General features: G+C 45.3%; 1 protein-coding gene and 1 long non-coding RNA gene across 4 annotated transcripts in view; one reads left to right on the top strand and one right to left on the bottom strand.

The window, feature by feature from the left end:
• Positions 1-5,030, bottom strand: part of LOC115292072 — a 30,561-nt gene extending 25,531 nt beyond the window's left edge. The window contains exon 1 of the long non-coding RNA XR_003908788.1: positions 4,976-5,030. This is a non-coding gene — a long non-coding RNA (uncharacterized LOC115292072). The remainder of the gene's footprint in view (positions 1-4,975) is intronic.
• LOC115292071 (schwannomin-interacting protein 1) overlaps positions 1-26,148 on the top strand; it is a 727,630-nt gene that overhangs the window by 603,792 nt on the left and 97,690 nt on the right. For 2 of the 3 annotated variants that reach the window (XM_029939972.1, XM_029939973.1), the window contains one exon: positions 3,687-4,388. In XM_029939972.1, the coding sequence (XP_029795832.1) occupies positions 3,687-4,388 (702 nt within the window). Of the gene's footprint in view, positions 1-2,652; positions 2,711-3,686; positions 4,389-26,148 lie in introns of those variants that run through there. The other variant, XM_029939974.1, reaches the window with a different exon arrangement.

The following is a 26,148-nucleotide window of genomic DNA, read 5'->3' as shown; positions in this document are numbered from 1 at the left end:
GTGTATGTGTGGCCTGGGTCTTGACAGAAAATAGTTTCCTTGAGTCTAGAAGACAAGCAATTAAACAGCAACCTCGATGCAGCGTTGATGATGAGTGCAGTTAATGTCTCTGGAGCATGGGAAAGCTACCTGCTTCCTTTCAGGAGGGTGGCACAGAGAATCAGGAGCCTTCCAGGAGGAAGTGACATTTAAGCCTAGACATAAAGGATGAGTAGAAATTTGCCAAAAGAAGTGGGGGTGGGGGGAGGTTGGCCAGGAGGCAGTTCCTTTAAGGGCAATGAGGAGCCAAGGGGGCTTTAAAGGGGCCAGGAGAGACTTGCATTGCAGAAATGCACTCTGACTGCATGCAGAGAATGGGCATAGGTAGTAGGGAGACTGTTTGGTAATTTCAGGACACAGTGGTCTAGACTGGGGTGAGAACAGTGGGTGTTCTAGAGGGACAGGACTTGGTGATTGATGGGAGAAGGTGCTGGTCTGTGATGACACCCACTTGACTCACATCTCTGATGTCTAATTTACAAAGGTTGCAGGGGACAAAATCTAAGTCTGTAAGCCTCAAGCTCCTAACCTGAGGACACGGTCCTAGACACAGGAAGACAGGACCTTTCAATCACTATCCAATCATCTCTCCATCCTGCTGGACATATCTGTAGACTGTCGCCGGCCTAGGAATTGGCAGGGCTTTCTGTTCCAAAATGGGACAGTTCTTGGCAGGAGATGGAAGGCTGGAAACAGAATGGAAACTGGGCTAGCGAGGCACCTTGCATGAAGAGAAAAGAAAAAAGGAAACCTGGTACTTTCCCATCTGATCCAGAATATCTGGTCAGAAAATTAGTTAAAAGGACAGATAATTCAGAGATATTTGGCTTTGAAATGCCATGCATTCTTGGCAGTGGATTTACCTTGCCAAATGTTTTTTCTAAGGTTTATATTGCATTCCCTGAATACAGACCATCTGGGCAGAAGGGGGAATAAGTAGGAGTCCAGGAGGGAGTCTGGGTGGGTGGCTAAGGAGGTCCTAATGCTTAAATATTGGGAGTGAGACCGCAACTCTTTATAACCCCAGTTAATCAATACTTACCAGTCTACCTGTGTCCTGCCCCAGAGCAGTGAGCTTTTCCTGACCCTTGCCAAGTCCTGTGGTGATTTGAAAGGCAGCTATCTAGTTCCCAGAACAGGGTGCTTCCTACCCACTTCTCCAAACACTTTCAGGGCCACCTCCATCCCACAGCTGGGGGGGGGGGGGGGGGGGCGGGCAGCCAGCTGACCCAGGGCTTCACAGCAACCTCAGAATCAAACCATATTTGGAGCACAAGGCAGGCTGTTTACAGATGTTACCATAAAAGACATTTGAAATTATAATCAGTCCTGTTTTACAGAAGAGCTGTAAAGGGGCCAGACCAGAAGCCCCTTTTCCTGTATCCATTAAGATTGCTGCTTCCAGGCAAGTTAAAAGGTTAGTTTATCTCCCTGACTCAAGCCTACCTAGGACTGGAAAAGTCACACTTGACTAAAATCGCTTAAACAAAGGGTCTCGACACCAAGTCCCAATTAGGACCTAGAAGAAAAGTCACGGTGGCAGGCACTCCCTACTGAAGAATTCCAAGCATTCCCCTGTTCCTCCCTCTGGAGGGTTCAAAGCCAGGATAGTGGCCTGGTCCAAGCTAGAATTCACTGGGTATAATTAGTAACAGCCCAAATCTGGAAGTTCAGGGAAACTGGTTTTCCCCAATCCATTGTAAAATTAAGTGCTAGGTTTTGGGGGCTTTTTGAAAATTTTCAGCTTTATTGAGGTATAGTTGACATAAAAATTGTAAAATATATGAAATGCATGCTATGGTTGTTTGACGCAAGCATACAATGTCCAAGGGTCCCCTAGTTAACACATCCATCACCTCGCGTGTGTGTGTGTGCGTGAAACATTTAAGAGGGCATATCCTTGTTTCCCAGTTCTTACAAGTTACCACTGGTTGGTTCACAGGAAATTCCTAATCCTGAAAAGGTACATTATGACCCATCTATGCTTTCCAAGTGTTGGTATCTTCACCTTGTTCCTAATGAGATGAGCTGCCAAATTCAGGGAACCAGTGTGCATTCTGAAAAACCCAGCATAGGTTTCTTTGACTCGGTTTCCAGAAAAATTTAAGGACGCAGAGTCAGTGCAAATGCCAGGAGCAGGTCACCTGTAATCCACTCTATCCCTCCTTTAATGTCTCCTTGATTGGAGGCGGCCAAAGGGGACTTGGGAGGTTCCCCCAAACCTTTAGATCAGATTCTCCACCAACGTTTCAGGTATCAGACCCATCTTACGCTTAGCTTTCCATTCCCCATACACACACGTCTCTGAGGTCATCCTCTGCGTGCGGCCGGGAGCGGGAAGGAAGCGTGAGCTAAAGCAACAGGTTCCGCCCACAGCCTGAACTTGGAAGGGGAGCGGCAAGGCGACTAGAGCTGGGCGGTGGAGGGAGAGGAAGTGGCCGAGGAAGGTGGAAGGGAAATGATGGTGCATGACCACTGAGCACACGTCACTTCGGGTTCCCACTAGGGCTAGTGTCGGCTCGCGTGTGGGGGGAGGGAGGTCCTTCACCGGATCACTCGGGGACTTCCGCGTGGGTTAGCCTGCGCCGCGCCCGCGCTTCGGGGTACCGGGAGGCTAAGGAAGGATAACGAGCCCCGAAGAGAGGGCTTGAAACGCGCCCTGAAAATATTTGTGTGTCTGGGGGTAAACATCCGCCACCCTCCCTAGGGTACCGCCCCTGTTAATTGGCCGGGTCTGCATCCCTAACGCCCCGCGCCCCTTCCTCTCGGCCTTTTCCCGACCTCTCCGACCCCATGCCCGCCCGCCTCCCGCTTCAGACTGCTGCCGCGAAAACCGGGAGAACGGACTGCGCCGCGCCCGGCAGCCTCTGGGCATGCTCGGTGGCGGGACCGGCTCCGCCGCCGGGAGGGCGCGTCCTCCCTCCCCCAGGGCGGCTGCGGCGCCTGCAGCTACTGCCGCCGCGCCCCGGCCCCGCGCACCTTTGGGGGCGGCAAGAGCCACCCTCTACTGAGAAAGCTAGGAGCGCCCCCCACCCCGAGCCTTCCGGAGATCGGAGGAGGGGCGGGTCCGGGAGGCGCGGAGGCGGGAGTGAGACCTCCGAGCCGCCTGCGGTTCCTTAGAAAGTAAAGCTCAGCGGGCGGTCGGAGCCGGCTCCGAGCCGCCGGCAGGGGCGGGGCGGGGCGGGGCCGGGTGGGGGGTGGTCTCTGCGACCCGAACGAGGTGCGAATTCAGTAGCCGCCCACCCTCTTCTCGGTCCCGCCCCCAGGGAATTATAATTCTCTGCGAAAGTGTCTGGTTCTCGGAGAATCCTTGGGGCGGGGTGCAGGGGCGCTCCCGGCGCCAAATGGTTACAACAAAGTCCATGCGCACCCCGGGGCCCCTCTTATGGAAAGTGTGAGCGCCGGTGGCCGGGCACCCTCTTTGCTAATCTGAGGGTTAGTTACTGGGAGGAAGTATGGTTGTGGCAGGGAGGGGGGTGGGCGAAGGGAAGCCTCAGGCCAGTGCCGGCTCCGGTCCCCAGGCCTTTTTCTGGGGCGCACCTCCGACCAGGCAGGCGCTGGGCACTGGGCCGGGGTGCTCGCGGCGGGTGACGGGGGGCCGGAGCGGGCTCGGCCCGGCAGCTCACTCTCTGCCTCCTCCCCTCTAGGATTACCGAGAGGATGGGATGGATCTAGGCAGTGACGCCGGCAGCGGCAGCAGCAGCAGCAGCCGCGCCAGTTCGCAGTCCAACTCCACCAAAGTGACCCCTTGCTCTGAGTGCAAATCCTCGTCGTCGCCGGGGGGCAGCCTGGACTTGGTGTCTGCTCTGGAGGACTATGAGGAGCCCTTCCCGGTCTACCAGAAGAAGGTGATTGATGAGTGGGCGCCGGAGGAGGACGGGGAGGAGGAGGAAGAGGAGGACGAGCGCGACGAGCGGGGCTACCGGGATGACCACTGTCCGGCCCGGGAGCCGGGGGACGTGAGCGCCAGGACCCGCAGCGGCGGCGGCGGGGGCAAGGGCGCCACCACTGCCATGCCGCCCCCGGTGCCCAACGGCAACCTCCACCCGCACGACCCCCAGGACCTCAGGCACAATGGAAACGTGGTGGTGTTGGCCGGCCGGCCCAGCGGTTCTCGGGGCCCCCGCCGGGCGGTTCAGAAGCCCCAGCCAGCGCGGAGCCGACGCGGCGGCCGGGGTCCGGCAACCGGGGTCCTCTGCCTTCAGCCCACGGACGGCGGGACGTGCGTCCCGGAGGAGCCCCCGGTGCCCCCTATGGACTGGGAGGCACTGGAGAAGCATCTGGCTGGACTGCAGTTCCGGGAGCAGGAGGTGCGGAACCAGGGCCAAGCGAGGACCAACTCCACCTCCGTAAGTTGGCCGGGGGTGCGTGCCCACGCGCGCACACACGCGTACACACCGCGCGCACAGCCAGCACGCGTCCTGCTGGCGTTCCCACCCGTCTTCGGCCCCATTCATCCTTCCGCGAGGGTGGGGGCCGGGCCTGAGAGCCTGCCTTCTGCTCCCCTGGGGTACGGTTGCTCAGTCTGTGAGCTGTCTGGGTTTGCAGGATGGGCGGAGAGAAGGGAGGGGCAGCCAGAGGGCAGAGGAAAGTCGAGTTAGTGGAACCAGCGACTCATTTTAATGGAATTACTTACGGAGACGAGATTGTGAGTCACTTGCCTGAAAATAAATCCGGGGAGATTTTGGCACTGTAGCCAATGCCCTGCGGGTGATATTTCAAGTCGTAATAGTTGTGGCTTTGTCAAGCGTGGTGGGTCTCCCTTCGTTACCACGTTACCCGTGTGTGGGCTGTCCCTGTGCACACGCTCACATTCGCCTGCCCGCACCTCCGGAATGGCAGCAGGGTTTGTTCCGTCTCGCGTTTAAGCAGATGCTCCTGGATTTGAATGGGTGACCGCCCTCCCCTAAGACTTTGTTCCTTTCTGAGACCCTACCTGTTGTTGACCTGGGGAATGGGGTGCATTGACCTGCTCGGGTGAGAGAGTGGTAGTTGCCTCTGCCGTCTCAGCCTGTCTGGTGAAGTCCTTGTTTTGAGAAGGAGCCACTTGCAGTTCCTTACTGGAGGCTACTGCCTCAGTTCAGGAAATCCAGAGAAGGAGGGGTGCTGAAGTGGAACCGAGAGAGGGAGAGAAGGAGGGCTGCATCTATAATAAGAAGCTCTGGCAGCTTTGCACTTGTCTCAACATCTTTTTTGCCCCCGAGAGAGGAGCAAATCAATGACAAGAGCGTCATGAATGTAGCTCCGCTATTTATCACTGTTTGGAGATAAAGCAACAGTTGTAATTTGAAATCGTTAATGATGTCCCTAAATGGGGCTGAAGGGCACACGGTTTCAATGAGCTGCTTTCTGTGTGTGGCAGCTGTGTGGCAGTGTGGGAGAATGCTTGCTTGCAGGTGTAATTTTTCTGATCCAGGGCCCTGGGGCTACTGGAAATTGGGTGCATGCACTTCTGACTTCAGGGGTGAGGACAGTAACCACGTTTCACAGAGAAATTGGCACGGTTTCTATCAGAGAGAGCCGTGGGCTGACAGAGCCCACTGGTTAGTGTCCCTTGAGAAACTACCTATTAAATTAGCACACTCATTTTAATCCCAGCTGTTTACCATGGCCACTAGCAGACGTGGAATCTTTCCATTACAGCCAACCCTATCTCTTATACCTTGCAATGGAAAACATCCTTTTCCCACTTAGTGCCTGAGAAAAATACCTGATTAAGCTCCCTGGACTTAAACAATGACTTGAAGATAAACACATTTCATTTACTCTTGCATGATATTTATATATTCCGGGAGAATATAATAACTGGTGTACACGCAAAGTTAAGATCTGATGATCGCAATGAACCCCATTATTTAAAAGTTATTAAACAAAATGTTACTGAGCACATGTGTGCTGTGTGCTAAATGCAAGATCTGATTCTCTGTGATACAGTTACACATCTGTCTATGTGAGACTTGAATTATGGTGAGGTGAAGTATGGTGCAGACTGACTTCCCTGTAAGAACTTAAAATTTAATTAATTACTTAACACCATCCCTTCCCCCAACACACACACACACACACACACACACACACACACACACACACATTACTATGAAGACTTTGTGAATCTTATCTTGGGCAATCTTTGACACCAAAGGTGTCTCCTCACCTATTGAATAATTTGCATTATTTGGGTTCCCTTCCCTCCACCCAACCCCCCCTGAAAATGTCTCCTCTGGGCATTTCCTCCACACTTAACACAGAGAAATATGGAACCCGTTTCTTTAAAGCAAGTGTGTGTACAGAAAAAGGGGGAGGGGGAGAGCCTTTGAGGTTGTTTAATCAATTTTATCATTTTTTGGTTTGTTCATAACAAAATTACCAGCCAGTGTCAATTAAGAGTAGTGTTTTTCATACTGTAAGTTACCCATGAAATCGCCTTAACATTTAAAAAAGAAATGAAATTAAAACAGTAAGCTTGGTTTTTAAAAACTTCTGCTTTGGTTTTATGTAACACTAGGTCATGATGTAAAATTTATTTCTCACTATGGGTGGTTGTCATAAAATTTGAAAAACACTGATTTGAATCCTGCTTACTCCTGTCTGGGATAAGTGGGAGAATTTATAACTATGAGGACAGAAACTTGAGAATAACAAAGGAATCATGTAGAGGAGAAAGCCTATCTGGAATAGGTTTTTCAAATCAAACATTTCTTCTCGTCTTTAAAATTTTAAGTTTATTTATTTACTTGAGAGAGAGTCTCAAGCAGGCTCCACACTGCCAGTGCAGAGTCCAATGTGGGGCTTGAACTGATGAACGGTGAGATCATGACCTGAGCTGGAACCAAGAGTTAAATGCTTAACTGACTGAGCCACCCAGGTGCCCCTTTTTGTTCCTCTTTAATTTTTTTAAAAATGCTTATTCATTTTTGAGAGACAGAGAGAGACGGAGCGTGAGTGGGGGAAGAGCAGAGAGAGGGAGACACAGAATCCGAAGCAGGCTCCAGGCTCTGAGCTGTTAGCCCAGAGCCTGATGCGGACTCAAACCCACGAACCATGAGATCATGACCTGAGCCGAAATTGGATGTTCAACCAACTGAGACACTCAGGCACCCCGTTTTTATTCCTTTTTAAAAGCTGTATATAAATACATATAAAAGGAATTAAGGCAGACTCCTGGGAGGAAGGATCTAAAATGAAAAAGAGGGGTAGGTTCTCCTTCTGTGAAGAGAACCAAATGAGCTCTTCCCACTTCAGGGTCTTGCTCATAGGGTTGCCTCTCCCGGGAATCAGGAGGCTTATTTATTCCCTCCCATCATTCCAGACTACTCAGCTCTCACATCCCTGACCACCCTCCCCAAAGTAAGGAAAGGCACTCCTTGTGTTTTTTTCTTAGTGCTTATCACTACCTGGCATCTCGTTTGGTTCTCCTTCATTTGTGGTCTCTTTAGAATCAACTTGTACTGCAGAGGTCTTTTAATCGTTGTAACCTAGTGCTTGTGATACTGCCTGGAATGCAGTAGGTTCGCGAATACTGAACAAACGAATGAATGAATGGATGAATGAATGAATGACTGTTTTACTGGTTTATTCAACCCACACACCCAGACCTAAACCAACCCCCACATTTTACAGTTGCAAAATTTGAGGCCCACTGAAGTTAAGAGATTTGCGTAAGGGTCCACTAAGTAACCTGTGAAAGCTTTTCTTCTTATTCCAGACTATGTTTTTTTCTCATTTTAATGCTAAAACCAATTTGAAGTAAAAGGGAAGGAAAGAGGCTTCTACCTCTGTAGGTTTCTTATGTGACAAATCCCGTCTTATGCTTCCCTGGTGAGTATTAAGGACAGAAATAAATCAGGGGATAAGCAACATATCATTACTTATAAATCTCTTCTCCCAAACATGGTTTAGTTTTGATTTGTTTTGATGGAATAATGACTGCAGCAAAACACTCAAAAGAAAGAACTACGATCTCAAAAATGTGTTGACCATCAGCTTTCCGTAATCTATTGAAAATTTAGAGGCAAATTTAAAAACACACAACACTGAAACCCTAAGGCTGACCTTCCCTTCGCGTAGGGTTTAAGCGGCTTACCTCTCTGTTGGTATCAGCCATAGAGGACCGGCTAGGATGGTGCCAAGACTGTCTTTGGGGTCAGAGCTCTGAGGTACCAGAGGGAGTCCCTGAAGGAAACACTTTGGTGACCTTACATCCTGCTGTCCTGGAGACAAATATGCATTGTCTTGGGTGGCCCAACCCCCCAACCTTGATGTCAGAGCCTGAGGGCAGCAAGGTTTCTTTATTCCACGGTCTCATCCCTGTAGCTTGGGACATACATGGGGAGGTGGGGCTGTTCAACCCAGTCACCAGAACTACCCCTAGAAGTGCCACCTCCCGTTGGCCAGCCCCTGCTCATCTGGCTTCCATCTGTTTCTCACAGTAGCTGCCTTGGGCTTGCATCGCAGCAGGTATGTGGCCCCATCAAGGGCCACACACAGTTAAGGAGCCTATTCTGTCCAGAAACTTACCCTCTTTGTTCTCCCTCTACTCTGATTTTTGATTTTTCAAAAAAAAAAAAACCAAAAAACCCCAAAACTGTTGAGGTAGAATTGACATACAATCAACTGCACGCATTTGAAACATGCAATCTGATGGGTTTTGACATGAGTACACCGGTGAAACTACCACCAAAATCGAGATAATGAACATGTCTCTTACCCCAAAAAGTATCGTCATGCCCCTTTGTAATACCCCCAAACTGTCCTTCACAACTGTTGGTCTTCATTTCTATCACTGCAGGTTAGCTTGCATTTTCCAAAATGAATGTAAGTAGGATCATATAATGTGTACTCAGTTTTTGTCTGCCTTCTTTCACTCAGCATGTAATATTTTGTGATTCAGCCATATTATTGTATATATCAATAGCTCACTACTTTCTGTTGCTAGGTAGTGTTTCATTTTATGGATATACCCTATTTCCCTGTTGATGGCCATTTGAGTTGTTTCTAATTTCTTTATTGTTGTTCACTTTTCAGAGAGCCTGTGTGTGAGTGGGGAAGAACAGAGGAAGAGACAGGAAATCTTAAGCAAGCTTAACAATCAAAACAGAGCCCAACTCAGTGCTTAATCCCATGACGCTGGGATTGTGGCCTGAGCAGAAATGAAGAGTAGAGCACTCAACTGACTAAACCGCCTGGGTTCCCCATTTCTAGTTTCTGTCTATTACGAATGAAAGTGTGGTGAACATTCATTCAGAGGGACGTATTCTTCATTTCTCTTGGGTAAATACCTAGGAGTAGAATGGTTTGATCATACAGCAGGCAACTTTAGAAGATGCCTGTTTTCCAAAGAAGCTGCTTCTGTCTCCATGATTATTCATGCACTCACTATTACCTTGGCTTCCTCTCCCACTGGTTGCCTTGTTCCATCTATGTCCTTGGGGACTTAAAAACCTCTCTCTTCAGGTGACTGGGGGTATTGCTTTCCTCTCTCTTAAAACAATGAGAGTAAGAGGATCATATCTTACACCTAACCAGAGTCATTACACCCATTGTTCAAAAAAAAAAAACCCCATTTTTAAATTCAAGAGTTCTAGTTGTAGATCCAACATGTTTTAATTATGGTTTTATTATTTTTAGTGCCTGTGACAGGTACATTTCCTCATTTAATGAGAAGATAAGGATAATTTTAATCGATGTGTTAATTGAAAGCAAATTCTCCTGATGAAGTTTTTTCCAAAGTACTTGATAATAATTTGTCTTTTTATTTGTTTGTACATTAACTAGTAGCAAACTTTAAATTATGTACATTTCTTCCTCAAATGGTAGTAATTACAGGTGGTTTTCAATGTATTATTCTGTAAGAGTGACAGCCCAGGTACTTTGTCTCTATCAGGGACACCACTGGGAGAGCTTGACTGGCCAGGTGGTTTGTTTCTGTAGTTACTTGGGCCTATGTTTAAATTATGTGGATTCCCACTTTTATAGACTGAATCAAGAAGTCTTTATTACTCCTACAAAGTATTGTAAAGTTTGTAAGTTTAATAAGTCATGTGATTTGGCAGCCCGGGGTGCAGCAATCTCTTATTCCTTGTTAGTTACAGAACACTACATAACATTGGTAAATCTCTTTTTTCTTTTTTTAATCAGAACCAGAAATTTCCAGGACTAGCTGTATTCTGTGCTTCAGCTTTTACCCTGAGATGTTTAATGTCATCATTGCCTGTCTTTTTAATTTATGTTGATATTTGTCTAAGAGCTGCAAAGACTGCTCTATTCGTTAGTATGTTCTCAAGACTTTAAAGAAATACATGGTTGGATTAAAAACAAAATTAGGTTGCAGGAGCACCAGGGTGGCTCTGTCGGTTGATTGTCTGACTCTTGATTTTGGCTCAGGTCATGATCTCAAGGATTTGAGCCCCATGTTGGACCCTGCGCTGAGGTGGAGACTGCTTGGGATCCTTTTTCTCTCCACGTCCCCTCTCAGCCCCGCGTGCATGTATGCTCTTTCTCTCTCTCTCTTTCAAAATAAATGAACTTAAAAAAATTAGGTTGCAGGTAAACTACAAGTTCTGGGGTTGTGCGGGCGGGTGTTTAAACTACCATCACGTGGTTCATCCTGTAGTGGAACAGCCTTTGAAAGGGTTGTAGGCGGGCTAAAGAAAATCTTTGCCTACCAACTAGTCTGCATGTAGTGTCTGTTAAGATGCCCTAAGGAAATTTTTCAAGACAGGGCGTACTGGTAAAACAGATATGGACATTCTCATCACATATTCACTGAGCAACTTGATCACCTTACCGCTGACATCCTGTCACCTTCCACCATCTATGTCTGGCTCGGCCATGCCTTCAAGTCTAGATCCTGGGCTTGCCATTCCTTATTACTTCACTCAGGAAAACCCAGCATGAGCCCTTGGCTTCATAGCAGGTGCACATGCTGCCATCCACAGACCTGCCCAGCACTTGCTTCTCATGGTCCGCTCTGATTCAGGGACTTACCTCTTTAAGAAACTGTACCTGCTCATCTCAGCGCTGAGCAACCGCTCTTCTGAACTTTTTATTCCGCTTGTGTACCACTTCTCCATACTTAGCTTTTCAGAAAAGACTTCCCAGTCTAACGTGTTTTCATGTTCATTATCACATTTCATTCTCATGACACCTAAAATTTGAATAAAGCAGTAATGATTCCTTTTTTAGAGATGATAATACTGCGGCCCAGCAAGGTTCAGGATTTGCCTGAAGTCTCAGGCCTGACAAAACTTAAACAGACCTGTCAATTTCTGACTCTGCTTCCAACCTCTTGCAGTGACATTGTCTTATGTTCTCAATTATCTTTTTGTGGGTGTGTCTCTTATCTGCCCAAGTGCTAATGATAATAACTCCAGGTCCTTCCTTAAAAGAAAGACCTTAAAAGATTATCTAAACTCTATGACATTTGTATTTAAAAATAGAAATTTTTGGCTCCTAGACCTTTACCCCTGAAGGCATGAATGATCTTGTTTTCTTACTTTTGAAATTCAGTCCCAAGAATTTTAACAAAAAGTGCTTCTGCAAATTCTTGCCTTAGCAGCTTTATGCTCCTTGAGCTACTAGGTAGGGTAGGTGATACTTTATACTGTCGGTGATTGGGAGATTATTTTGCATACAGCTTCTGTAGAAATTCAAGTGTCAATTATGAAATTGAACATTTTTAATAGAAAAGTAATAGGATTTTAAAGGTAGAAAGGATCCAGGAGGTCTTCTCATCAAACCCTCATCATTTTCAAAGGCAGAACAGGTCTATGGAGATTAAACATCTTTTTTTTTTTTTTAATTTTTTTAATGTTTATTTAATTTTGAGAGAGAGAGAGAGAGAGAGACAGAGTGTGAACAGAGGAGGGGCAGAGAGAGAGGGAGACACAGAATCTGAAGCAGGCTCCAGTCTCTGAACTGTCAGCACAGAGCCTGACGCGGGGCTCGAACCCACAGACTGGGTTGAGCCGTAGTAGTTGGTCACCTAACTGACTGAGCCACCCAGGCGCCCCGGAGATTGAACATCTTTACCCAACTTCATGCAACATCTTCAGCTCCAGCCTGACCAAGTCTGGAAGTATATTCTACTTTTTAGCACTTGACAAAAGTTTTTATTTTATTGTTCGTTACTCTTTTTCTTTTTTTAAACCAACATTTTCAGACAAGTATAAAACTGCTTTCTTCCATTCAGACTTTAGCTCATCACTATGTATATCTCTACCAGCAGAACAGTGCTCTCCCTGGGTTGATGATTTTCCACCATTGCTCCTTTTTCCATCTGTCCAGCCTCCTTTCCACTGAGGTAACAGAGTCCTTCCCTTTTATGGGGCCAGTGGATGACAGGCACTTGAGAACTTTGCAAGGAGCCACCTGAGTTTTAGGAGGCAGACAGGGGATCAGCGAGGGTTCAGGCTCACCCTTCTGTAGGTCACTTTTGGGACTAAGTCTTTCCATTGACTGTCAGACCATGAGGCAGAGCCTGGGTTCAAAAAGGTAGGGGAGAGAAGATCTCTGTGCAGCTCACCTACAAGGAGAAATAGACTTTCAAATGAATAGTTGATTATAAGCCCCGCATAGGGGAAAAGAATAAAACCAAGAAAAAACTAGAAAATTAAGCGTTTGTGGAGTTCAGCAGCAGCCCATGAAAGTGTTTCCATTAGGACATCAGGCTTTGTCAGAATGTGGGTGAGAACAAGAAACAGAAAAATGGACGTCAGGAAAGGGAGATGTGTTTGGGTTTTTATGTTCCTCATATGATGTTTCTCTGTTTCCCATTTAAATTTGTAGAACTGAGCCATCACTGATTCTTCTTGTCAAGTTCAGGACACTTGTAATATCCATTCTCCTTCACTTAACCAAGCCCATCAAATCTGTAAGCTTTCATTGTTTCTGCTGCTCTTGGTTTATTTCTTTGCTTTGTTTTTGGCTACTACTTCACTGTTGTGATGTTTTCCTTATATATTTGTTACATAATTATGTCAAGCATGTTCTATCACCAATCTTTATCACTTGTTTTTCTCTGTTTTCATTCCTGCACATACTTAAACTGATTTTATTCTCCCCAGCTGACCTCTTTTTTAGTGTTTGTGTCATTTTAGGTTATTCCCATTTTCCCCTACTTTGGTGGGATTTTCTCCAGAAAGCATACATAATTCAAAAGATGATGGCTTAGGCTAGGAAATACTCAGGTGGTAGGAGGGAACTCAACCAGGGTTTGTTCAGCTCCAGGTCGATGGTTTCTTAAACATACTTGTGAAATGTTTAGTTGTGTGAAACTAAAGTCATATTAAAGCAAAACTTACTGAAGCAAAAGAGTTACCAGTTCTCTCCTATCTAGTTTTGTATAACAGATTTCCTGACAATTGCCACTGGTTTCTGTACATTCTACTGATACCCCTGAGTCTCCACCCAAATCTTTTATATTTATGTGTAATTGAATGACCTTTCTGGTATATCCATCATCAGCAATATCATGTTCATCTTTTTTCTTCTTTTATTTCCTTCCATTTCTCAAAGTTACTTCTTGGTACTTATGCTTCTTGAAAATGATTGTGGATCTTTCTTCCTTGGGATATTAGCATAGTGAATGTATTTTTAAAAAGCTTCAATTTTTATGGTTTACAAGAATCCATGCATTCGTCAGCAGCTGATTTCTGCAAATTTATCAATTCAAGAGAGTTTTATTGCCCATGGCTTAATTGAGATGATTGAGCCTTCAGAACTCTTTCTTATAGAAATGAATGTCTGAGTTATTCACAAAGTTGGGGGTTTTTTGTTTTTGTTTTTGTTTTTACAAAATATTACAAAAAAACCTTCTATCAAGAAAATGTGTGGGGTGGGATTTTCTAGGTGCTGCTCCACCTGCCCAGGTGGATGAGGCTGGTTTTCAGGGTGCTTGACAAAAGGCAGAGAGTAAAGAAAGGTCTCTACAGCCTCACAGCTAAGCTTCCAGCAGCAGACTGCCTGTCATCCCCTCCCTGGACGCAGGCGAGCTGATCTGGCGTGTTGTTGTCCCGTCAGCAGTGCACGCCTATTGCTTTTTCCTCTAGGGTCCCCCCACTGTGATCCTCAGCCTGACTCTGCTTCCTTTCATCCGGGTGCATGTCACCTGTCTGTAGAGAACGAGTTCAAGGTCTGTATAAAAGTGGCTCATCCAGGACTGGGCATCTCTGATGATCAGGGCTCCTGGCCAGGTGCCCTCATGGACCACCTGGTGATGGGGAGACAAGGATGGGCACTCTCCCTGGCCCACCATCTGTGGCCAGGGGTCCCCCGTTCACTAATAGGTTGTAGGCATGCTCAGAACAAAACAACAGGTAAGTGAAGGCAACAACCACACTAATGTAATTTGATTCTGCTTCCTTCTGGGTTTGCCATATATGGAAAGAATTTTGCTGTCTAAAAAAGTTTGAAGGGAATGAGGTAATTTCCTCATAATTCCTAAGATCTCCAGTGGTGTTGCAAATTTAGATTTGAGGTTAGAGCATTAAAAAATAAAAACAGTACGAGAAAAGCTTCTGTGTTACAAAATACTGGGGCATTTTTAATGTCAAGTCCAGCAGCATAATAACTTGTACCCCCTTTCACCACGCAAAGAAAGAGCAGTGTTAAACTTATTTCCAAAAGAAGAAGGGCCTGGACCTCTGGGAACCTGCACAGTGTCTTCTTAGAAAAGAACTTAAAGGCTAATCTCCACTCCTATAAAAATAACATGTTTTCAAATAGTTTCAAAACCAATTTAGCCTTCTGTTTTTCGCCTCATGGCACCACTAGCTAAAAATTATACCACTTATGAAAATTGCAGACAATTTTTTTTCTTTGTGCAATCTTACATAATCTTTCGGTCCATTTTGACCTGGTCTGACATTTTATTATGAGCAACTGTGTCTTAAGTGCTCTGCCCTTTTTATTCCCACTCTAAAATTGGTAAGGAGTAAAAGAGAAGACCATTGGAATGTTATTTTTGAATGCTTAAATTATGTAACCAGTGATCTCCTGTTAGGGTTGTTACCCAGCCTACGGTGGCCCCACAGTCTGACCCAAATAGCCCTTAAAGTCAAATCTTGTTCTAGGAGAACAACTTGGGGCTGCAGTAATTTTAAAGCTTTTGGACTACCCGCTCTACTCTGGTATGTGGTTTCAATATTAGATTTATTTTTCTTGTGTTTCATATAGAAACACTCAAGAAAGCCAGTGTACAGCTGTGGTGTTGTGCTAACATGAGTAAGACCCTTACAGAAATGCCAGTGTGCTGGCGGCCGAGTTAGAATCCCGTTTTACTAATAAACAATCACACTGGGAATCTGAATATTAGAGCTGGGAGAGATTCCGTGGCAAGGATGGCAAACCCAGATGCTCCCAGAGGCCGAGTGGGTAACTAATGAGGGCAGCAGGTCAGGGGGAGCAGGACCAGGGTGACCCGTAGGGTGTGCCCCAGCCCTAAATGGGAGCTGTTCTTCCACACTGGCTGATTTGCTGCCAGAATGTAGTCTCAGCATTCGGATATAACAGAAGAACCCCAACACCAAGGTTTTATGGCAAATATCTTGAATTTGAAATGTTGGCATGTAACTATAAAAAAAACACAACATGTAATTTTGTAGAGCTAACATACATATCAGCTCTCCCAAATATGGCCTCTGGACTACCAGCTTCTCATCTCACACCAAACCCAACCTTTTCATTTCACAGATGAAAAAACTGAGACCCAGAGAGGTTACATGACTTTTTTTCTGAAGTGGGGGTGAGCTGGGTGAGGTAGAGGTGGCTTGCTAAGAGGTCTGGTGAGATACTAGAAATGAGAGATGCTAGGAAGAAAAAATTCATGAAGTCTTCTGATTTACGGACACCAGAGAAACTTGCTCCTAAGCCTTTCCATGTTTGAAATAATTTGAAACAATAACATCCAGAGGGGAAAAGAAGTAAGAGATAACATATACACCTTATTCTATTTTACTTAATTCATACACACATCCCATTACTTAGAATTTACTTTTCTCTTTCATCTTCAAAGCAGTTCAAAAACTGAGTTTTTATTTGGATTCTTGGAAATGTTCCATGATTCATTTTTCATTATTTATGAATAATGAAAAGGGAGGAACTTTTTAAGAACAGGTCACCTTAAACAATGACGTGTGCGTGCACGCGCGTGCACACACACACACACACACACACACACACACATGCAGGTTATGTGGCCTCAGTTCTTTTATCTGGAAACTCCTCTGAGACCATTTAATTCAAGGGGTGGTGGTCGGGGTGAGTTTTAATAAAATTTCTTGTTATAGGGAATGTAATGAAATTTCAGTATTGCCAAATCATATTTAGATTGTATTAATTCCAGCTGCAACTACATAATATCCTGTTGAAAATATAGAAGTTGGAAAGTTTGGGTTTTTTCCTCTTTAGAACTACTGGCTCTCAGTACAAAGTCAATACAGATGTCAAACAAATGAGAAAAGTTTGGGGTCTTGATTCACTTCCCTTAGTAAAAAATAGGAAACACTGTTCACTTAGCTTTTTAAAAATGACTTTTTATTTTGGAATAACTTACATTTACAGAAAAGTCACAGAGATACTACAGAAAGTTCATGACCATCCTTCACCAGCTCCTCCTGAGGTTGACACCTCCTAGAACTGTGGCACTTTTCTCAAAACTGAGAAATGAACATTGACACCATATTGTTACCTAAACTACAGGCCTTATTTGGATTTATAATAGCTTTTACAATTAAAAAGATATTACAACTAGTCAACAATGGTAATAAGCAATCTACCCTCGAAGGCTGTGTCTTGAGAGAGGGTAGAGTTGGGTCCCCCATAGGCTCCCATACCTCCCCACAAACTCATCCCAAGTGAACACGAAACCTAAGCAAATATTCCACTGTGTGTTTGCTTTTTCTAAATGCATTTTTAAATGTTTATTTTATTTATTTTTGAGAGAGGGTGTGTATGCACAAGTGAGGGAGGTGCAGAGAGAGACAGGGATCCAAAGCAGGTTTGGTGCTGACAGCACAGAGCCGCATGTGAGGCTTAAACTCACTGTGAGATCATGACCTGAGTGGAAGTCAATCTCTTAACCAACTGAGCCACCCAGGTGCCCATATAAATGATTTTGAAGACAAGTCTAGACCCTCCTCCAACCGGGTTGCCTTCCTCAGTCCCGCCTGTGTGGAGACTGCTGCCGCCCCATGGGGAACGGGTGTGCAGTGAAACAGAATCGCAGGGCAGAGAAAGAGAGGAGCCCTGTGCAGGGCACAGCTCTACTCAGGAAGGCAGGCATGAGGAGCTGTGTTGGGAGTTTCCCAGCATGGCATAAACTACATGCTTACCCATCGTCTACTTTCCTGTGGGCTGTCAACAGCCACAGGTTGTCACTGTCCTTAGGAATATTATTTGGCTCACTGACATCTAAATCTTCTGTTTGTTGTTTGTTCTTTAGGAAGCAGCTTTTGGGCTTGGGGGTTTGCTTCTTTAAAGTCAAGCTTCTAAAAAAAATAAAAATAAAAAAAAATAAGTTAAGCTTCTGGGGGAATTGCAAAGGCTCTGTGGGACGGCGTGAAAGTTCAGGCAGAAGGGAGGGAGTAAGTTACAGTTGACTAGAGAGAGCTATAAGTGACCTGGGCAACAAATGCCACACAAGATGTGAAATGAGTGATAAGTCATGGGAATACATTTGGGAGGTTTCACAGATTAGAAATAACTATGAAAGGGGTTTGAGATGCTTGCAGAAATGGGAAAGAAAGGAAATGGACATATCATGATGACGGAATCATCAGAATTTTAAAAACTAAACTACTAATGGGCACACCTATAGTTTCGTCAGCAGTAGGATGTCCCCGTGACTCCGTGATTCCTCATGAAGAGGGTTTCCTGGTTAGTCATTCTCTACTTTTGGTGGCCTGGCCTGACAGGATCAGTGATTTCCTCTTAGGCTTGTTTAAATTTCCCAGAATTCTTTTACTAATTACATGTTCAATGTATTGTGGATTATGATACTACTAAGTAAATGTTTCTTTCAGCAAAACCCATAAAATCACATTGGAAACAGTGCTTTCTAGACCACAGTGTTTTGAATAGATGCTTCAGTGTATATTCTCTCCTGAAATTCATTAGATGCTGTGCTAGAGGATAGGCTACTTTGGCATCACTGACCTCTGTTCTTAGGTTCTTCCTCCCATGGTGGGTGTTCATGGGCTTTGCGCCCAGCATGAGTTACCCTTCCTAATAGTGCCCGTGCTCCTTTTAGGGAGTTATCCCTTCCCGGCTGTGTGTGATTTTGCTGGAAGGGTATTTGCAAGTGACTGACTCATGTTCTGGAAACCTCAGCTGCAGATTCTCCCTCCCTTGGCGCTGCCGCAGGTGAAGAGCCCCTCTGGGACTTTGGGTCTCGAGCACTCACAGCAAGGCCCTTAGGAGGAGCCAGAGGCCCTTGCAGTGATGACGGTTGCCAAACCCTTCCCGTGAGGGACCATGTCCCTGCTTCTGCTAACCAAGCTTCCCTGACTCCCTTGCTCTCTCCGTGTTTCCAGCTGCTGCTCCCGGGTCCACCTCCTGTTGAGTCTGTGTGAGTTTAGGTTGGTCAGTGTTGTCTTTATGGCTTTCCAATCAGGAATCTTAGCTGATAACAGCAAACAGTCTCTTGACTTATGACTCAACGTTCATATACGATATCTGTAGGCTCAATACTACTAAGTGGAAGTCATTAAGGTTTTTGAATCTTAAACAATCATTGAATACCAAAGGTGGAATAGACCTTAGAGCTCACCTGGCCCAATCCTCTTCATTATACAGATGAGGAAATAAGCGCACAAAGCAGGAGAGACTTTGGATGTGTCGTAAACAGAACATCGACATCCCACACAGAGACCTCATAGCTTATCTGCCCAGGGCATCTTATCCACACACCCTCGTTCTACTCCCTTGCCCTGTTACTCATGGTACCCATTTATGGGGTGACTGGACAGATCTAAGGGTGACCTCAGCAGCCTTGGAAAGGATCAAAGCTAATTGGACCACATAGAGTTCAACTTATGGCTGGTGATGCAAATACCAAGACTCAAATGCTGGGCTGAAGCCTGAGCTGCCGTCTCAGGCATTACCCCAGTGCCCTCTGATGCCAGTCCAGACGTGTGCTCATGATGCTGCTGAGACTTTAATGAGGAAGGGGTTATCAGCTGGCTCTGGAATCAGATGGACCTTGCCCATAATAGTAGTCATGGCCTCCTTGTAACTATTGGGATAAAAACAACTAGTATGATATAAATCTTATGTAAATTTTAATGTGAATTAAAGACTGTCTTCTAACCATTCTTTGTTTTGTAGAAATCTTGCTTTTGTGTAATCTAAGAGCAGCAAGTCTCTGAGTTTTGAAGGAGTAAACTCTCTGAGTTCATTTTGGAATACAAGCTAGATTTTAGAATTGCTTATGTGAAGCTTTTCAGCAAAGCAGAGTCCACAAAATAATGTCTGCCAAGCTTTTCCTTTTTTTTTTTAAAGTTTATTTATTTTGAGACAGAGAGATAGGAAGAGCAAGCAGGGGAGGGGCAGAGAGAGAGAAAGAGAATCTCAAGCAGGCTCGGTGCTGCCAACCTGGGACTCGATCCCACAAACCATGAAATCATGACCTGAGCCAAAACCAAGAGTTTGACACTCAACCAACTGAGCCACCCAGACACCCCTGCCAAGTCTTTTCATAATATATGCCGTTATTTTTTCCTCATGGCTTTATTCACTCAGTAGACCTATATCGAATGCCTACTATGTATTAGGGATGGAGGATAAGGGTGAGCAGACGCTCACATGGAGCTGTCAGGTCCTGGCGATTCTTGCCCTCAGGGAGCTTACAGCTGAGGCAGGGAGGCTGACATAAATCCCATGAGCACACACATGTGCCAGGTGCTGCCGAAGGGCGTAATGATGCTGTGAGAACCTGAGAGAGACTGGGTTAGACCTGCATCAGTGATCATAACAACAGCTATTACGTACCAGGTGCCAGCTCTGGGCAAGTACTGAGCTGGCAGCTTTTCACTTACTGCGCCTAATGCTCACGGTGAGGTGGGGTGGATGCTGTTACTCCCGTTGTACAGACAAGGACACTGAGGCTTACTGCAGGATCGCAGAGCTGGTGCAGGTCTGGCTGGCTCCAAGGGCCATGTGCTCTCTACTTTCAGCTAGTAAAACGGCTACACCAGGTACTTGGGATTTAGCCTTTCTGCCATTCATCACATGATAACTGCTTGTCTTCTTTGCTAATGGCTATGGCCACATCCGACCATCTGTAATCTCTAGTTATACAGTATCTGCTTATACCCATATGCTGCTGTTTGAGAATTCTTCATAAATGAAAACTTCTAATTAATTATTCTTTTGAACATAAATGCATAGCTTTATGTTTCTTCCCTTTGCTTTAAAGGTTCCCACCAATATCCCTATGCTTGCTTCGAATAAATCTGTCTGGTCCATTAAGACTAGTCAAAAACTTGCCCTGTATGTCAGTTTGAAGGATTCAGTCTTAATGCTCCTCTGGTTGAGCAGAGGTTCTGAGAGAGAAAATGGTGCATTCCTGCTCTCTTGACACCTAGTCCTGAGCTAGCTGCTCCTCATAAGTTGTTTTACATATAGAACAGAATTGTGGGTCAGCAGGTGACAGGAAACCATGAACAGTGGGGCGCGCCTCAGAGCCCTTGCCATCTGGTGGGCAGCATACCCAGAGAGCTTTCCCTGCAGAAGTCCTGGGGCCACATTCAGCAATAGTGTCATCTGTGGCCATCTGACAAAAGAAACTGCCATCTGAAGGACCAGGAAGGGAGATCAGGTCAGGTAGGGAATAGTAGAGGCGGTCAGGCTGCAGCAGAACCCAGTGCCTTCCGGGATTTTTTTCTTGCCCGTTCATGTACTTCCTTAACAGCCATGTATTCAGTTGCTGTGTGGCGCTGGACGCTGGGGAGGGGAGATGGCTCTGAGCTCTGCCCAAGTGGCATGTTCATTTTGGTGAGGGAGATGGACATTAAAGAAGTTCCTCAGGTAGTTCCTTAATAACCGAGGTAACTGCTATGAAGAGAGGTCTGGGAGACTGGAAGCCTCTCACTCGGCCACCGGCAGAGGCAGCTGACCCGGACCTGGAGAGGAAGGAGCCCAGTGCCAGGTGGGATGGCCTCCCCCCAGGTAGCCACCTGGAGGCAGTGCTGTGGGGTGGGGGCTGGGAAGGAGTTTGGAAACATTTGTGGAAATCCAGTCAGGACTAGCCTGAGGAAAATCAGTCTCTCCCCTAACAAACACGCCCCAGGCATCTGAGTCTGCACCTCATCTGTGGCACTTCCCATCACTACTCCTAAAAGCCATCTTTTATATAGTAAAAGAACCGTGCAATTTTCCTGTAGTAAACTTAAAATATTTTTTTAAATTGCAGAGAGTTTAGTGATAGGCGCAATGCTTGAAATGCCATTTCCTTTTACCCAGAGAATTGGGGGTACTGTGGGGAATGGAGCCTTTTAGGAAATTAAGTGGGAAGAAGCTATCTGAATTGAGTAGTGAATTAATGTTAAATTTCTCAGGCTCTGGGAACTTCTTGAGGGTTTTGGTTTAAAGGAGCTGGCATATTTGGGGGGTATTCTGATCGGGTCTACTGGATGCTGTGGGCTGGAAATATGTTAAAACAAAGTCCCAGCCTTTTTCCTGATGAACCACTTGTGATTTACCTGAAGCTTTAGGCACACTGGCCCGAGATGGGGCAGAGATGGTGAAATTCCAGATGCTGACAGGATTGGGGGCCAAGAGTCAGTCATTCTAACATCTGCCGAGTGAGCACTCAGTCCTGGGACTTCCCTTCAGAAGCCTGCTTTGCAGGCAGGTGAAGGGAGGTTAGGGAAAGCCCTCCCTCCCTTCCCCCTTCCATCAGTAGGACCAATGAATTGTAGGAGCTGAGGTAAAGCTAAATTCTCTCTTCTACCCACCCACAATGAAAAACTGTTGAACGTCAAATACAGTTTGCAACTTTGAAGTGAAATGTTTCCTGCCACATGTCATCCAGTTGAGCAAGTCCACACCTGTTCAGTTGGTTGCTGGTTAGCAGGAGGAATGAAAGAGAACTGTGTGCCTTTGAGCTAAGGCATTTTAAATACTTATTACTCTGATTCACCTTCACTGCCATTTTCCTTTTATCTTGACACTGTAAGTAATACATGAGCCTTCCCTACGGAACACTGCAGATCTCGTTTAAATGGTAAAAACGTCTCCAGCTCAGGTGATCAGCTTGTTAGAACAGCCATTTTCTACACAAGAAACATGAAATGTTTTTGCCTGGTTGGAGCCTCCCGATTCCCTGTAACATGGGTGGCACCCATCAGTTTCTATTACTATTTTCCTTTAACCAATGGCTCCTGTTCCTTTAGTTATCCTTTAGAACAGCCTTGTGCTGGGTCTAAGAAAATTATTTACAAATCTCTACCAAAAAAAAAAAAAAAAAAACCCCAAACTGGAGAGATTTTAACATTAAGTAAAAGACCAAAGAAACCTGATTTTTCTATTAGTATGGTTGCTTTTTACTTGGTGACCTGGAGACTGAACTAAAGCTAAGAGGTTTTGAACTAGGCAAGTCTGGCCTGGTTTTTGTCTAACACCCTTCTCCTTCAAAGAAAAGGTTGTAGAGTGAACCCAAAGCCTTGTAATAACTTCAAAAAATAATCACAATTATGTATGATTCATTTTATACACCTGTTAATGGCAATACACTTAAAATGCCATAGCAGAACAATTGTGCAACTTCTCAATTTGATAGCTTTTCTGAAAAGTGTAACCCTGCTTCTATAAATGTAATGAAAGCTTTTTTCGTATTAAAGGCATGTATTGGGAGATGGAATGTTTCCTTCTCTCTCCATAACTGCACAGCGATTAAATATTGACTAAGAGCCAGGAGCTGACAGCCAGCAGCCTCACCCTGGTAGATGCTGCTGTGTGTGGCTGAATGTAAATACAGAGCCATCCCCCCGCGGGGGCCTCCGTGGTTTTTTGTTGGGAAGTGGGGAGCCAGCGAGTTGTGAGTGATGCAGGAGGTGTGGAATTTGAGTGCTGCAGTAGAAGAGTGTAAGTTGAAACAAGTGATTCCTTGAAAAGCAACCCAACTCTGTCCAAAAAGGAAGATATTTTCCCAGTCAACCTGAATAAAGAGGATGTTAGTCAGAAGTTTTAACCAAACACCCAGGGCGACCACGGCTGCTTGCAGAAACAAAAGAGCTGTCCGGCGCTGGAACCGCTTATTCGTCCTCAGACAACGATTACTTGTTTTCTATGAAACAAACTGGTTGAAATCATCAGATGTATTTGCATGATATTCATTTGCTTGGGAAATATCAATACGTCATTATATTTTCGTTGTATGTGTGTTTTACGTGTTTGTTGTTTTAAACAGTCTGAACGTTTAAAGTACATAATGAGTTGTTTCTCTCTGGTGTGGGGGTTCCAAAATGAGATGCTTTGCTTAGTTTCTACAAGAAAATAGTTTTCATTCCATTTTTTCCTGTTAATAAGGTTTGTTACAGATCTAATTCTTTTTACTCTGAGACTTTTAAACTTTGCAGCAAATACCTAGAATTTGTTTCACAGGAACTGCCATCTGAGTTGAATGTGGGGTGGGAGACCCTGCCTAACCTCTAAACCCGCGCGCGTGTGTGTGCCGTCCTATGAACTCTAGAAGCCACTGAGGCACCTTCCTCCAACTTTCCAGTGCCTGTGTAACCCATGCGTGTGCACACAGACCTGGCTCCGGGCTGGAAGCCTGTCTGTGGAGGCTAAGGGATTGCCAGCCCGCCCCAGGCCCTGCCTCAGAGCCTGCACCTTGCCGAGAGTTTAGGGAGCTAAATGGATGCTTTGTGAAATGAGGAATCCACTTCCTCAAATCCTAAGCTTTTTTTTGTTTGTTTGTTTTAGGTGAATAGAGAGCAAATCCAACCAAGTAATTCTTAGTGTTTTTCCCTCCAGGAGTACCTTTGTAGTTTAACTACTTTCATAGATTCAGCCTCTGGACTGACGACTTTGTTGCAAAGGCATCTGTTGGCCCTGGTCCTCCTTTCTGCCTGCCTCTGCCTACCTTTGGACCAGCTCCCCTCACTCAGCCTGAATCCATCCACCGGCACGAAAAATCTGGCATCGTTTCAAAGAAACTTGATTTGGGCTTGGGAGGTGGGGGGATGGAGAAGGTCAGCTGAACAATGTTTACTTTTTCTGATTTCATGGGGCAGATGGAATGACGATCCCAGACTCTTCAAATAGTCTAATCAAGATGACTCTTGACCCTCAAAAACAATCCCCTCAGCCTGGAGCCAAAGCTTTAGCCTTTGTTCTTAGCGGCCTCTGCTGAAGTGGAGGGGAGTGTCCTTGTCCATGAGCTCTGTTCCCATCACTCAGGAAAGCACATTCTTTAGGTTGATATATTGGGGCAAACACTAAAATTGAGAGTATTTGAGACTAAGTTTTCAACTGCATTCTTTCCAGAAGAACAATATACAATAAGAATCTACTCTAACATCATGCTGTACATACAAGGCATAACAGAAATGATAGGATGCAGTCACTGTGCCCAGGCCACTTAAAACAGTGGGTCCTGTGGATAGAACAGAATCTTAAGAATGGCCTGCTGAGTGCCGAGCATTCTTTCACTTGTAAGAAATTAAACTCAGAAACACTTAACACAATTCCTGAATGTGATTTCCTGTTGGTTCATCTATACACTCAAGAAGATTCCTGAGGAGAGGTTTATTGCTCACAGGAATTTAGTGCAGGTGTCCTCAGGGTTGACTGTTTTCCAAGAGCCCCTCACAGAGCCAAATTATCCACTTCCTTTTTTCAGTGGGTTTACCATAGTTTATACATTTATCAAAAATATAGAGAGCCTTACTATGTTCTAGGCACTGAGCATACAGTAGTGGAGAAAACAGAATCCTAGTTCTAATGTACACATACATTAGAGAGAGAGGGGGAGAGAGAGAGAGAGATTGAGAGATTTATGTTAAGGAATTGGCTCTTTTCAGGACCAACAAGTCCCAAATCTACACAGCAAGCTGGCAGGCTGGAGATTTCAACAAGAGTCAATGCTGTAGTCTTGAGACCAAGGGCCGTCTGGAGACAAGAATTCATTTTTCAGGGGACCTCAATTTTTTCCCTTAAGGCTGTAGCTGATTGGGTGAAGCCCATCCACATTGTGGAGGCTAATCTGCTTTACTCAAAGTTTTTGAACTTAAATGTGTATCACATCTAAAAACAAAACCCTCCATAGCCACATCTAGAGCTTATGAAAACAGAACGCTCGCCTTCACCCCCTTGATGCAGGAGACCTGGGGTTGGCCCAGTAATCTGCAGCTCTAACAAGGCCCAGCTGATGCTGATGCTACTGATCCAGGGACCACACTTTGAGAATCACTGGTTGTAATCCAGGATCTGCCTCTTAGCCTCATGGCTCAGAAAGGGATTTGATGATCATAAGAAAGATTATTTTATTTTTCAGAGATGTACTCAAATAAATCAAGATTATTACCAAGCTGATGTGTAAAAAAAAAGTATCAGTGTAAATTTGTTGACTTATAATAAGAACTAAAACCACCACCATGAGCAAAATAATCATATCAGCCTGGGAGGGGTAGTCCCTCCTAGTGCAGCTCCAAGGAACGCTGAGCGGAAGGAGATGGAGAATCAGCCAAGGAAAGGGATGATTGATTGTTTGCAGCACCCGCCCCCCCCAACGAATGTCACGTCCTCCCTGGCGGATGCCTTCTCTCCCTGGACTTTGTACAAGGATTAGACAGGGCCATTGTTTGGGGAATGGAGCATTTATGCAGTCAGCTTCAGTTTTTACTGGTCTGTAAGAAGCTTCTCTCTGTACTGCAAACTCTACTTAGCAGGGGGGCTCAAAGTCCACGGAGATTGGAAATACTTTTAGCGAATCATTAAACATTTAATTTTTATAGTAACTTTTCATTAGATATAACACTGCTTTTATGAAAGAGGATCTTGAGCAACATTAGAATTTGTTCATTTGTGCCCTTTATATATTGAGCTCCCTTTCTTGATTGTTAATTTGGGTGAAGTTACCATCTCTCCTTACAAGATCATTTCAAT

This window comes from Suricata suricatta, chromosome 5 (assembly GCF_006229205.1).
Source record: "Suricata suricatta isolate VVHF042 chromosome 5, meerkat_22Aug2017_6uvM2_HiC, whole genome shotgun sequence".
NCBI classification, from domain to species: domain Eukaryota; kingdom Metazoa; phylum Chordata; class Mammalia; order Carnivora; family Herpestidae; genus Suricata; species Suricata suricatta.
Note: the sequence above shows the minus strand (reverse complement) of the source record. Positions and strands in the feature narration are given on the sequence as shown.